The 14214-nt window shown below is 37.5% G+C and overlaps 1 protein-coding gene across 15 annotated transcripts in view; it reads right to left on the bottom strand.

Annotated features, from left to right (window-relative positions):
* The window catches only part of ATP9B (ATPase phospholipid transporting 9B (putative)), a 287191-nt gene that overhangs the window by 181993 nt on the left and 90984 nt on the right, over positions 1 to 14214 (bottom strand). For all 15 annotated transcript variants that reach the window (XR_002518773.2, XR_002518774.2, XM_009192938.3 and 12 more), the window contains one exon: positions 7379 to 7473. Coding sequence is in view for 13 of the 15 variants with exons in the window: in XM_009192938.3 (XP_009191202.2) it covers positions 7379 to 7473 (95 nt within the window). In the remaining 2 variants the exon portion in view is untranslated. The remainder of the gene's footprint in view (positions 1 to 7378; positions 7474 to 14214) is intronic.

Below are 14214 nucleotides of genomic sequence, written 5' to 3'. Positions count from 1 at the left end.
ATACTGTAAATGCAAATTACTTGGCTCTCACCTTTCAATTCCAGCTACTGACAAACATTTAAAAGTGGTTAAAATGATAAATGAATATTGGTGGGCAAACAGCCTCCTGGCACAAGACAAAGCCTATAAATGCATAAATAAAAACATATAAACAGTAAAAGAAAACATATAACTATTTACCTAAATAAAATTTGAAATATTTACATGGCAAAGATATTATAAGGCCAGAAGTTAAGAAACAGATTGGAGAACATATTTGCAATGTGTACTGGGTAAAGTTATGGAGAAACAGACACGCTCATACCCTGATGTTGAAAAGTTAGAATTGTATAACCATTTGGGGACAATATTAAATTTGTGAAAAAATAAAAAAACTAACAAAACAGTTCTTCAGTGAATGGTACTGATGCACCTAACAGCTTTTTTTTCTTTTTAACTTTAATTAAACTAAAAAAAAAAACCTCCCCCCAAAAATGGTAATCAGATTTTATATGTAAAGCAGGAATTATTTTAAAACTAATTATTTAAAATATAATCATGAGTAGAAATAGTCTAAGCATAAAACCAAAAAGCAGAAACCATTTAAAAAATGTTGGTAGGTCACATTACATAAACACACTGAACTTTTATATGGGCAACAGAAACTATAAACGAAAGTATTTAGAAAAATTGGAAAATAAAAAGTTATTAACAAACTTTACATACAAAGAACTTTAAAAACACACAGTAGAAAACTAAGCAGATAACATGAACAGACTTAGAAAATAAAAATATGAGAAATATACTTTCTTAGGTAAGAATTATCTTCAACCTCACACATTAAAATCTAACCAAATGTAAATTTAAATGGGATACCATTGTTACAGTTATCAGATTAGAAAACAGTGAAAGATTAATTGATTAATTAATACACAGTAGATAAGTTGCATAGTCTTCTGAAGAGCATTTTGGCCAAATAACCAAAATTCTTGAAATATGCTTATTTTTTTAATCTAGAATTTCAAAATAACTTTTAAATTCACCAATATCAGGCCAGTTACAGAAGCTATAATTTATCAGAAACTATGCAGCTAATAAAACACTTGCAAGGACACACAATTTCTAACATGAAAGGATGACCCATAGCATATTCTTGAATAAAGATTCTACTGGAAAAAACAGTACTATACAGCATTATCCAACCATGCAAGAACATGGCTCGGGGAAGGCACTGTCAGAAAGGATTTATACCAAAATGCTCATGAGAGCCACCGCAGACTGGCAGGGGTTTTCTATTTTGTGATTTATGTATTATTTTCAATGCACACGTTACTATCAGAATCAGGACTCAAAACTGACATCCACCTCTTTTTTAAAGGGAAGCCCCCAGAGAGGGCAGGAACATCTAGAGATGGCAGAAGGGCCAGCATTCAGGCTCTCGGCAGGGCGGTCACAAGCCTCCCAGCAGGGAGATCCTCACCAACAAGCAATTTCTCAATAAACAAATACATGTTTGTTTGTTTGTTTTAGTTTAACCATAATTTGAAATGTCACGTAGTTTGTTTCATCCACAAGTAACTTAATATTTTTCATTAAAAATTAATCAAGGGCTTCTACAAGCAATGTTGTGGTAACTAATATGAGACTTGCCCTCCCATGAAAACAACTGGAAAATGGACAATATTTATAAAATATCTATTTTCAGACACTAGATACAGTGCCCCAGGGAGAAGAGAAACAAAGCCATGTGCCCCACATAAGCCCAGGTAAAGAGACTGACCACTTCACAGGGCAGAAGCCAGGCAGAGGGAGGCAGCTATTCCGAATTTAGGAGACTGAGACCAGAATTCAGGGAAACTGACAGCCAGCATTTGCAAAATACTCAAAAAGGGGCAAGGAAGAAAAAGAATTGCAGAAATATGCAGAGTGTTCTACCTAAGTGTTACTGAATGTGCGTACACACAGCATACAGGGTAAGAGTGTGTCTGGCCAAAGGAGAACCACAGACTTCCAGCCTCAACCACCCACAGAGACTACAGAGTTGGAGAGAGTTGAGTTTTGACTAGTCAGAGTTCAGAGGCACCTGTGAACCAGCAAGGATTTCAGCAGATATCAGAAGGATCCCAGCAGGATCATGCTGTAGCAATCGGATTAATTAGCATTCCAACAAAGGAGCCTCTAGGCCTCTAACAAAGTCTAAGAACAAGCCTTGAAGACATCAAGTTGACCCACAAGTTGCTGAACTAATTTAATAAAGATCAAGATGCTTTAAAGATAGAAATGAAAATCTCAGACATTAAATATAACACTTACATACTCAGCATACAATAAAAAATTACCAGACACGGAAAGAAGCAGGAAAGTATGGGTCTATAACGAGGGCCAAAAAATTTAAATAGAAACATACCCAAAAGTGACAGAGATAAAGGAGTTAACACACATGGAATTCAGCATTATAAACCATGGAAATAGTCCAATGAAGCTATATACATAGTAGGAAAGAACAGAAAAGGTATTTAAACAAAAATGAGAGAAACATATGGAACATCCAGAGATCACAACACTCGGAATAACAAAATTCATTGGGTGGGCTTAACAGAAGACTAGATACTAAAAAAGATAAATGTTAGTGAATTTAATGACAGAGTAACAGATACTATCGAAATTGAGTTACAGAAGGAAAAAAAAGGCTGAGAAAAAGAGTAAGAGCATCAGTGGCATGTGGGAATCTGAGTACTTGATATTCCCATGTCATTGAAGTTCTTACTCTTTTTTCATATGAGTAGTTAGACTAACTTACTTGATATTAGTAGTTAGACTAATTTTGTTGGTCATGTCTCAGAGGGGTTTGGGCAGAAAGATAAGAAAAATAAAGGCTGAAAATCTTGAAACTGGATAAAAACCATGAAACTCCAGATACAAGAAGCCCAACAAACCCAAGTAAGGCAAATCAAAACACATCATACTTAAATTCCTGAAAGCCAGTCAGAACAGGAAAGGCTTTCAAAATACCCACAGAAAAAGGCACAGAGGATAAAGAAGTCAGGCTAAGAATGCCTGTAAGCGTCTTTTCAGGACTATGGATGCCATAAGATGAAATAAAAGCTCTGAAAGGCAAAGATAAAAAAGAAAAGACTGTCAAATGAAAACTTCAAGACATCCTTCAAAAGTGAAGGCAAAATAGGCCCCATATGATGGCTCACACCCGTAACCCCCGATTTTGGGAGGCCGAGGTGGGCGGATCATCTGAGGTCAGGAGTTCAAGACCAGCCTGGCCAATATGGTGAAACCCTGTCTCTACTTAAAAAAAAAATACAAAATTTAGCCAGGCGTGGTGGTGGCACGTGCCTATAATCCCAGCTACTCGGGAGGCTGAGGCAGGAGAACTGCTTAAACCCGGGAGGTGGAGGCTGCAGTGAGTTGAGATTGCGCCACTGCACTTAAGCCTCTGTGACAGAGTCTCGCTCTGTCTCAAAAAAAAAAAAAAAGGAAAGAAAGAAAAAGGCAAAATAAAGTCAATTTTCAAACAAACAAAAAGTGACAGACTTCTGCTAGAAGTCTCTAGCAGACTTCACTACAAGACTCATTGAAAGAAGTTCTTAGAGCTAAAGGAAATTGGCAGTAAATGGAAACTTGGATCAACACACAGGAAAGAGAAGTTCCAGAACAGGTAAACACATGGGTGAACAGAAAATACTGTTTTCATTTTTTACTATCTTTAAAATATGCTTGACAACTTTAAACAAAACAAAAACAGTAATGCACTGTGTGGCTAATAATACGCAGAAGTGAGACAGATGACACAAATACAAAGGATGGGAAGGAAGTCATGGACATCTACTGTGCATGACTCTTACACTGTAAGTGACATGGAGAAAGACTGTGATAAGTTAAAAACACACTGGAAGCATGATAATGACACAAAACAGAACTAACGCACATAGCTAATTAGCTAACAATGGTAACTAAATGGAAACATAACACACCACCAAAAGATGAAGAAAAGAAAGAAATGGGATAAATCGAACCTAAGGAGTCAAAGGACTGACTTCAGCCCAACCACATTAATGATTACAGTAAATGTACACAACAAAAATGCAGCAATTCTCAGAATAAAAAAAGCAGTACCTACTTTTATTACATTAAGAAACACACTTTAAAATCAAAGAAAAAGATATATAAAACAAAAACTAATGGAAGATATACCATGTAAATGCTAATTTTAAAAAAGCTGGAATTACTATAATAGTAAAGAACAAAATAGATGTCTCAACAAAGAATATTACCAGGAATAATGAAAAAGGGCATATTCAAGAAAACATAATAATTGTGAATGTGTATGAACCCAGTAACAGTGCTTCAATAGAGATAAGGAAACAAGTAACAGAGCCAAAAGGAGAACTCGTTCAATCTACAGAAGGTATGGGATCTTAAAAGTTTTCTTCAGTAATTCAGAGAACGAATGGTAGAAAACAACTATAAAACTTTTTAAACAAGTTTCCATTAGCTTGACCTAATGAACATTTACAGAACATCCAGACAATAGCAGAACAAACATTATTTTTAAGCTCACATGGAATACTGACCCAGAGAGTTCATACGCTGGGCCATATCACAAGTTTCAATACATATGAAAGGACTGAAACAGAACAGAATATGTTCCGTGACCATAAGATAATTAAATAACAATAAATTACCAGACATTGGGAAAATCCCCAACTATTTATCAAATAACAATGTATTTCCAAATAATCAAGGGATAAAAAGAAGAAATCATGAAGGAATTAGAAAATATTTTTAACTAAATGAAAATGATTTTTTAACTAAATTATTAACTATTGTTAACTAAATAAATCACAATTTGTGTGACATAGGTAAACAATGCTTGGAAACAGGTTTATAGCTCTGAAAGTTTATAAATAGAAAACGATAAGTTATAAAATCAAAGGTCTAACTTCCACCTTACAGAGGAAGAAACAAAAAAAATTATACATAAACTATGTAGAATGGAGGAAATAAAGAGCAGAAATTAATACCACAGAAAATGAACAAACAATAAAGATAATCAATGAAACCAAAAACGAGTTCTTTAAAATGATCGATAAAACAGAGACAAACTACCAATATTGGGAGTGAAAGAAGGAATCCTAAAATGGCTAAAAATAATGGAATATTATGAACTTTATGCCATTAATGTTGTCAACTTACATGAAATGAACCAATTCTCTGAAAAACACAAATTTCCAATGAAGAGAAAACCTGATTAACTCTGTACCAAAGAAATTCAATTCACAATCAAGTGCTTTCCCAAAAAGTAATCTCTAGGATCACAGTTCCAAAAGCGAGTTTGTTCAACATTTAAAAAATAAGTAATACCAATTTTATGCCAACTATTTGAAAAATTACAGGAGGCAAAGAGACTCCCAACTTATTATAAGGCCAGCTTACCCCTAGATATCAAACTAAAGACATTAAACAAAGGCAATACAGATCCATATCTTTCGTGAACATCAGCACAAAACATCCTTAACAAAATGTCAGCATATCAAATACTGTGACATAATAAAAAGACACGCAGTATGACTACTAGGTGAGGTTTATGCCAGTAACACAAGACTGGTGTAACACATATGAAATCAGTCCACATACCATCATATTAATAGATAAAGGAGAAAATCCGTATGATCATCCCTACAGATGCAGAAAAGCTTTGGAAAAATCTAACACCCATTCATGATAAAACCTCTCAGCAAACTAAGACTAGAAAGAACTTCCTCACCCCGACAGGCACTCCCTGAACAAGCTGCAGCTAGCATTATCCACCAAGGCAGAATGCTTTTGCTCCCAGACTGTCAACAGGACACATCACCAAAGAGGACAAGCAGATGGCAAACAAGCACACGAAACAATGTTCAACACAACCAGCCATCACAGAAACGCAAACTGAAACCACAATAGGGTATCACTGCACACATCCGTCAGAATGACTACAATAAAAACTGGTGACAACACTGAAGGCGGCAAGGACACAGAGAAACCAGGTCACTCATCCGGTGCTGGTGACGACAGCCAATGGCACGGCCACTCTGGGAAACTGTTTGGCAGCTCCTTTGAAAGCCACACTGTGTGATCCAGGAACTGCCGCATGCACACACTCCCCAGCCCCATCCTCAGGTGAGGAGGTGCTGCTCGCTGACATATGACTTCACGACGTAATAGCTGCCTGGTTGACTCTACCCACCACCAAGCAGGTAAAAGGTAGCTGTCAACAGCCCAGCCTCTCCAATCTGCTCATCTGTTGGTCCAGTAGAACCTACCTTCCCTCATTCACTAACCATGAAAAAATGTAAGTTGTAATAACTCTAAACATACAAATTATGCATAGTATCCTAGAGAATTTAAGTAAACAATCACAGAACACTGAAAATTAAAAACCCATGAGAACAAATCATCTGAGTAGCATCTCGCTGCCTGGCTTTGACTGAGAAGCCTGACCCAGAGAAGCAGCTTGGACGATTTTCAAACAGAGCTCCTGACCTGAAGGCTAATGAAGCCCATGTGATGTACAGGGAGAAAATAAAAGAAAGAAAAACACTTTTATGTGCCTAAGTAGGTGAAAATTTAAAACAGGATATTCATTTGTGAGTATCTGGTTTCACTGATTTGAAAGATTCTACACACACGAGCATGTATGTACTTTTTAATTGGCAAACACCAATACAAAATCACAAAGGAGAGGAACAAACAGCCAAATAAGAAATAAAAATTTCTGGCTGGGTGTGATGGCTCAAACCTGTAATCCCAGCACTTTGAAAGACCAAGGTGAGAGGATTGCTTGAGGCCAGGAGTTCAAGACCAGCCTGGGCAACATAGCAAGACCCCCATCTCTACAAAAAGAAAACTAAGAACTGACTGGGCGTGGTGGTGTGCACCTGTACTCCCATCTACTCAGGAGGCTGTGGAGAGAGCATCACTTGAGCCCAGGAGTTTGTGGCTCAGTGAGCTATGATCACGTTACTGTATTTCAGTCCGGGCAAAGGAGTGACAACCTGTCACATAAAAAATAAAATAAATTGAAAAAGAAAAAAGACATTAAGAGAAGGAGGCAGAAGAAGGGGAGAGGGGCAAGGAGAGGAAGGACGGGGAGGAAGGTGAGCAGAAGGAGAAAGAAAACCTAAGTGTCAAGGAAAATTCACAATTACCTAAAACTGATTATGTGCTAAGACATCACAGAAATTATTTTGGCATAATTCTTCAATGAACCTTCATGAGGAATAAAGAAATTATAAAACAAATTCTCAATGCATTAAATAAATTAGCTGGTATAAACAGAAATATGCGTGAAACCTAGAAACTACCACTAAAGATAAAAGGATGGAGTAGTCTTGATGCTGCTCACCCCCAGAGCCGGCAGCCGTTGCGTGCAGCTCACTGCCACCTTCAGCTTCCAGTCAGTTTCACCATCTAGTTGATCAGTTCGAATAAAACACGAACCTTGGAAGTAGAAAATAAAAATTTACCACTCTTGAATTGTGTTACAGAAGGTTTTTCCTGAGCTACAAGTGCCATCAAAGAGTAATTCCAGGGCACAGTAGGACAAATAAATAACAACCTAGATATTCCCAGGAACAAAAATCCTTAAAAACCTTTATTTTACACAACGTTCCTTGATTCACAAAACAAGTTTCATGAAAAGATGTAGGCCATTACATTCTTTTAAATCACTCATTTCCTATTTGCTGCTCTTGCCTATTACGTTTAACATTAATCAGTCTTCTATTTTAGAAAAACTGCATTGATCATTTCTACTTTCAATGTATGTTCTGATAATAACAAAATAACAAACACACAAAAATATCCAAGAGTGTATGGTATTATCTTGCTAATAAAATATCAGATTTACCATCATAAAAAATGTTCAATCATAAAAGCACAACTACAATGCTAAGACCAAGGTAATTGTTACCATATGCCCACAGGCCTATCCAGTTTCAAACGTGCTAAGATAATCTATAAAGAAAATCCATTACTCTGGCCATGCTATCATCCCACTTCTCAGAGACTATTCTAACGATGGAATAGCAAAAGCACAAAATGACATACACACAAAGCCGCTCCCTGCAGCATTATTTATAGTAACAGAAGACTGTTGTGAAACAAAGGGGAACAAACAGAGGACTAGCTGAATAAAACAGAGCACATACGGCAATAGAGAGAGAGAAGAAAGTAAAGCAAACAAGATGACCTCGATACACTGACATGGAAAGATCTCTAGGATATAGACTGTGAAATGAAGAAAGCAAGGTGCTGGACATTATATATAGAAAAATACATTATAGTTAAGAACAAGGGAGGGAGGAGAGAGAATTTGTGTATGTCCATACATATCTCTATGCATGTATAACTATATACATACATGTTCATCTTTGTGTGGATATGTATCTATGTGTGTATCTGTGTGTGTGCATGTATATGTGAGTGTGCATGCATGGCTAACTTGTGTGTGTGCAAGCGTATCTGTGTGCACACATGCATGTGTATATATGTATTTGTGTGTGCTTGCGTGTATGTTTGTGTACATGCGTATCTGTATATAATATGCATGTATAGCTGTGAACAAGCACCTGAGGATCTGTGTGTTTCTCTGTGTGTGCATACTGGTGTGTGAACATATCTGTGCACACACGTGTACCTATGTACGCATGCAAGCATATCTGTGTGAGGGATGTGAAGGCATGCAAATCTGTGTTTCTATGTGTGCTCCTCTATCTGTGAATGTATTTGTATGCATGCAAATGCTTCTGTGTGTGTGCACATATATCTGTGTGTGCATGTATGTGTGTATAATACCTATAGAGGGAGGAAGGGAACAGGAATAGATGCTAAGACTTCTGAATATATCTTATACTGTTCACTTTAAAATCAGATACATTTTATATAATTAAAAAGCCAAATTACAGCAAACTTTTAAAAAAATCCTAAAAAATAAAAAGCAGCGTATAAAACATAATTCACAGTTTAATCACAGTGAGAATTCATCCAGGTGACTTCTGAGGTTTCAGAATTCTTTTTTTTTTTGGGACAGAGTCTAGCTCTGTCGCCAGGCTGGAGTGCAGTGGCGCAATCTCGGCTCACTGCAACCTCCACTTCCCGGGTTCAAGCGATTCTCCTGCCTCAGCCTTCCAAGTAGCTGGGACTACAGGTGCGTGCCACCACGCCCAGCTAATTTTTTTGTATTTTTAGTAGAGACGGGTTTTCACCATGTTGGCCAGGATGGTCTCGATCTCTTGACCTCGTGATCCACCCGCCACAGCCTCCCAAAGTGCTGGGATTACAGGCGTGAGTCACCACGCCCAGCCTGGTGGAGAACGTTATACTGGGAAGATCGGTTGATAGCACCTGTATCTATTCATCACTAAAAGACAGACATGCATACATCTGCCTACAGTTACAAACAGGACTACACAGAAGCACTGCTGTAGTATTCTTTCACCAAAAAAATGAAAAGCTAAAAGAAAACTGAAAATGAGTATGGTCAACCCTTTAGATCCACCTACCAGTTAACAAAAACACAAGAAATAAAGAAACGTATTAATAATATAGTTGTTTTGTGTATGCACTCACACAAATCTAGAATATCAGATATTCTCTATGTCCAATAACCCTGTTTTTTCAACAAATAAAAAAACAAAGATAAGGAATTGTTGTAGATGAAAACAGATTTGAGAGATACCTGTAACAAGTGCAAGAGAAGGGCCCTCGCATCCTGACTAGAACAGATCAACTGTAAGAAGAGGTGTGTGAGACAATCAGAAACCGGGAGACTCACCAAGTGTTCATCTAAGAAATTCTTGTTCAATAGTTTATGGTATGATAATGGAATTGTGGTTGTAATTTGTAAATGCTGAATTTGTTAATGCAATCGAATTATACACAGGATTTTATCCAAATGAGACATACGGATGAAACAAGTCTGGTTATTTAAAGAGACGTTTTCCAGGGGACAATGGTGATGCAGCAGTCCATTACACTATGGCTTCATGCAGTGAAAATTCCTATAATAAAGTTTAAGATCCAATTTAAAAAATAGAAAATGAATAAAAACTTTAAGGGAATTTTATTTCCAGAAGGATAGAGCAGATGTACTCTTTCCTAGTCTTCCTAAATAAAGCAAAAAAATGCTGAACATTAAATTTTTTAAAATGATGATGATTCTAGAAAAGCAGGAAAAGTGCAGTCCAGCTCAAGTCCTCGGGTATCAAGAAAGGACAGTGGTGATTTCCTGTTTTCATCTTGCCCTTTTTATCTCAGACTAGCAACTGAAGAACCTGGTCACCCATAAATGCCAACAGGTCTTTACTTCATGACTATCATAGTCCCATGAAGATTTTCTTTAAAGATACAGGCAAGATTATTCTAAAATGTGTATAGAAAGGCAAAATTGTTCAAAAGAGCTAGAAGTTGTTTAGAAGAGCTAAAAAAAAGTGGGCGGGGGGTAAAGGAAGAAAAACTGGGAGAAATCAGCCCACCAGATTATAAGACTTTTCAGACAGCTGCAGTAACCGAGATTGCTTGATACTGGACAAGGAACAGAAACACAGATCAATGGAACAAAATAAAGAACCCAGAGAGAGTCCCCCCAACATCCAAGTATGGCAACTAATTTTGATGCATTCGCCAAAGTAATTTATGGAGAATAGAATCTTCACTATAAATGACGCTAGAGCATTTGGATATACATAGCCCAACAACCCCAAAGCCTTGACCTAAACCTTACATCTTATACAGTAATTAACTCAAAATAGATCACAGATCTCAACGTAAAACTTTTCGGACAAAAAAAAAAGCCACCACAAGAAGAAATCCGCAGGGCATATGGCTGGAAGATGAGTTCCTAAACAGGACATCAAACGCATAACCCATTAAAAAAAATCAATTGGACTTTGATAAAATTAAATACTTTGAATATGTAAAGATCTTTGCAGAAGATGAAAAGACAAACTACAAACTAGTAGAAAATATTTGTAAGCTGCGTATCTGACCAAAGGACGCCTACGTAGAATATATAAGGAACTCTCAATATCAATAGTTTAAAAAAAAATCCAATTAGAAAATGGGCCAAAGACATGAAGAGACACTTTCCTAGAGTCCTGAGGATGGCAAACACACAGCAAGAACCTGCTCGACGTCACAGCCACAACGGAGCGGCACGTGCAAACCACGAGGAAGCACCGCTACACATACCACCAAACATCGGCCAGATATGGCAAAACTAGATGTCCCAGGCATTGCTGGTGGGAATGTAAAACAAAAACGTAACTCTGGAAAAGGGTTAGTCAGTCTTAAAATAAGCATATAATTACCATAAAAACCAGCAACCCCACTCCTGGACATCGATCTGGAGAAATAAAAACTTATGTCCACAAAAAAGCTGTACATAATTGTTCAAAGCAGTTTTATTTATAACAAAAACCTGTAAACAACAAAAAACTCCAACCAACAATGATGAATGGTTTAAAACATGCTGTGGTACATCCATCCATGAAATCCTAGTTAGCAGCAGAAAAGGAACAAACTGTTGACTTATACAACAACTTGGATGGATCTCAAGGGTGCTGTGCTAAGTAGAAAAAGAGTCTCTAAGCCAGGTGCAGTGGCTCATGCCTGTAATCACAGCACTTTGGGAAGCCAAGGCAGATCACGAGGTCAGGAGCTCGAGACCAGCCTGAACCAGCCTGGTGAAACCCCGTCTCTACTAAAAATATAAAAATTAGCCGGGTGTGGGGGCATGCACCTGTAATCCCAGCTACTCAGGAGGCTGAGGCAGGAGAATCGCTTGAACCCAGGAGGCGGAAGTTGCAGCAAGCTGAGATCGTGCCATAGGCCTCCAGCCTGGGTGACAGAGTGAGACTCTGTCTCAAAAAAAAAAAAAGAGTCTCTGAAGGTCATGAATGGTTTATTTCATTTATATAACATTCCAGAAATGACAAATGTATAGAAATGGAGAACAAATTCATGGTTACCCAGGGTGAAGGTTGCTGGAAGCAGAGGGATGGCTGAGCCCACAGGGCTAGTGTGAGGGAGATCCTCAGGGTGGTGCAACAGTTCTGCACCTTGACTGCATTGGTGGTGACAGGAACCCACACCCAAGATGAAATAACACAGCCTTACGTGCACACACTGTACCAGTGTCAACATCCTGGTCTGATATTCTACTACAGGTAAGTTGTCAACCACTGGAGGAATCTGGGTGAAGGGGACACACAGGGTCTCCCTGTACTATCTCTGCAACTTCCCAGGAGTCATTAATTATTTCAATGTAAAACATATTTTTTAAAAAGGTGTTGTTCACTCTAGGAGTAAGTTTTAAATGGCAAATTAAAGCTCTCAATTTAGGTTGCTAATACAACTGCAATCTATCTTTCCTATTACTATGTATCTATATAACTCAATTATACTGGTATAAAAATATTCACATTTGACAAGTGAATTGCTTCATAACACCCTTTCTCAAACATGAACAGTCTTAAATTTTGGAAATGAACAAAATTTCAACAGTGCTAATATACTACAATGGTACTGAAGCAACAATCAGATTTAAATAATATGTAGATTTTTAAAAATAGATTTTTAATAAAAAAGCCCTATGAAGTTTCAAATATTTCAAATATACTTTCAAATCTTGAATTTTAATTCTGTTTTTAAGTAACAAAGTTACTTAACATTATAGGCAGAAGGTTGCATCAGTTAGACTAAACGAAATATGCTTATTGGCAAAGAATCTTTCATGTACAACTTGAGAAAACCTAGAAAGATTCTGAAGCATACCATGTATAGCTGCACAGCACAGCCACGGCAAAAACAAGAAACCAGGGAAGAAAATGGTTTTTCCTCCAAGTTTTGAAAGCCAAGATTCAGGCAATAAGTACTATGTGTTCTAGTGACTACAACTTAACAGACTGAATAAATTCGGGGTCACAATCAGGTAAGGTCTAGTTTTCAGAACTCAGTATTATACTGGCTAATGCTTATAATCAAGCAGCTCAGCAGACCAACTAATCTGACATGCAGGAGAGAGACCTCTGACACTACACTGGACCAGAAGGGGGTCTTCACACACCAGCCTTTCCAGCAACTGATGGAAATGTTTAAACTCAGAAACGACAATTCCAACACAATCTAAAATTTGATTCCAGAAACCTAAAAAATATGTTAAGATGCTTTCCCAAACAAATTCTACAGAATGGCATAAAAATCATGTTATAAACCCAGAGATTAAAAATCTGTTTTAAAAACACATTTAGATTAAATAAATATCAACCTAAAAGTATGACTCAAACATCTGATGTTTGCAATAAAGAGATAAATAAAGCAAGTAACTGGACTTAACCTCGAAGTATTGCACTACAGGAAGCACACTGTAACACCTATTTCAACACCTACAGAGGAGGAGACTCATCTCAGTTGTTCTTGGCTCCCACTGCCATTCTAGGAGAATATCAGTGTTTGCTCCCATTCATCAATTTCATTCAGAATCACATGAGGAATCGATGCCACCCAGGCCCAGGGTGGCTCTGGGGAGTTTCTGACATGAGCTTGTGCTCATCCGACAGAGCCAGTGCATGAAAGTTACTGGCCGGTTGTAGCTCCTCCCTACCTTGGCAGCCAAGGTCAGCCATAGCAGAGCTCCTGGCCTTTCCCTCTGTCCAGAGCAAGAGAGTCTGAGCTCAGTCAGCTTGCAAGTGATTACCAGAGCAAAACGGAAGCATTAAATAAAAGGTTCTTACACAGTAACAGTAATGACAGTATGACTTTAAGTACTGGGGAGTCGTAAGGCAATTTTGTAACTTTGCTGGAAGTCATAAGATAACTTTGTAATTTACTGTTAGAAGGAAAAAATAGGTGAACGGCCTTTCAAAGTTCCTCACTGCTTAGAGGTCGCAGCCATGTAGCAAACAGCCTAAAACTTCTGATTGTGGTCATTTCTAAGTCATTCAGCATTCAGGAAACATTTTTCCCACAGAAATGACTAAGCTTTTATAGATCTAATAAAGTCCGATGAAGATCACCTAATGCATAAAGCAGCTGAAATACTATGATACAGTGGTCAAAATAATTCAAAATGGCTAAACTAATACTATTAAGTACTCATAATTAAAACAACAAATATATAACTAAATAATGGTCAAGAAAAGGTATGTTAAGGAAAGGTTTACTTTTATCTTGAAGAAAGTA

Source organism: Papio anubis, chromosome 19 (genome assembly GCF_008728515.1).
Source record: "Papio anubis isolate 15944 chromosome 19, Panubis1.0, whole genome shotgun sequence".
In the NCBI taxonomy this organism is placed as follows: Eukaryota; Metazoa; Chordata; class Mammalia; order Primates; family Cercopithecidae; genus Papio; species Papio anubis.
The sequence above is the reverse complement of the archived record's forward strand: the minus strand, read 5'-3'. Positions and strand labels throughout refer to the sequence as shown.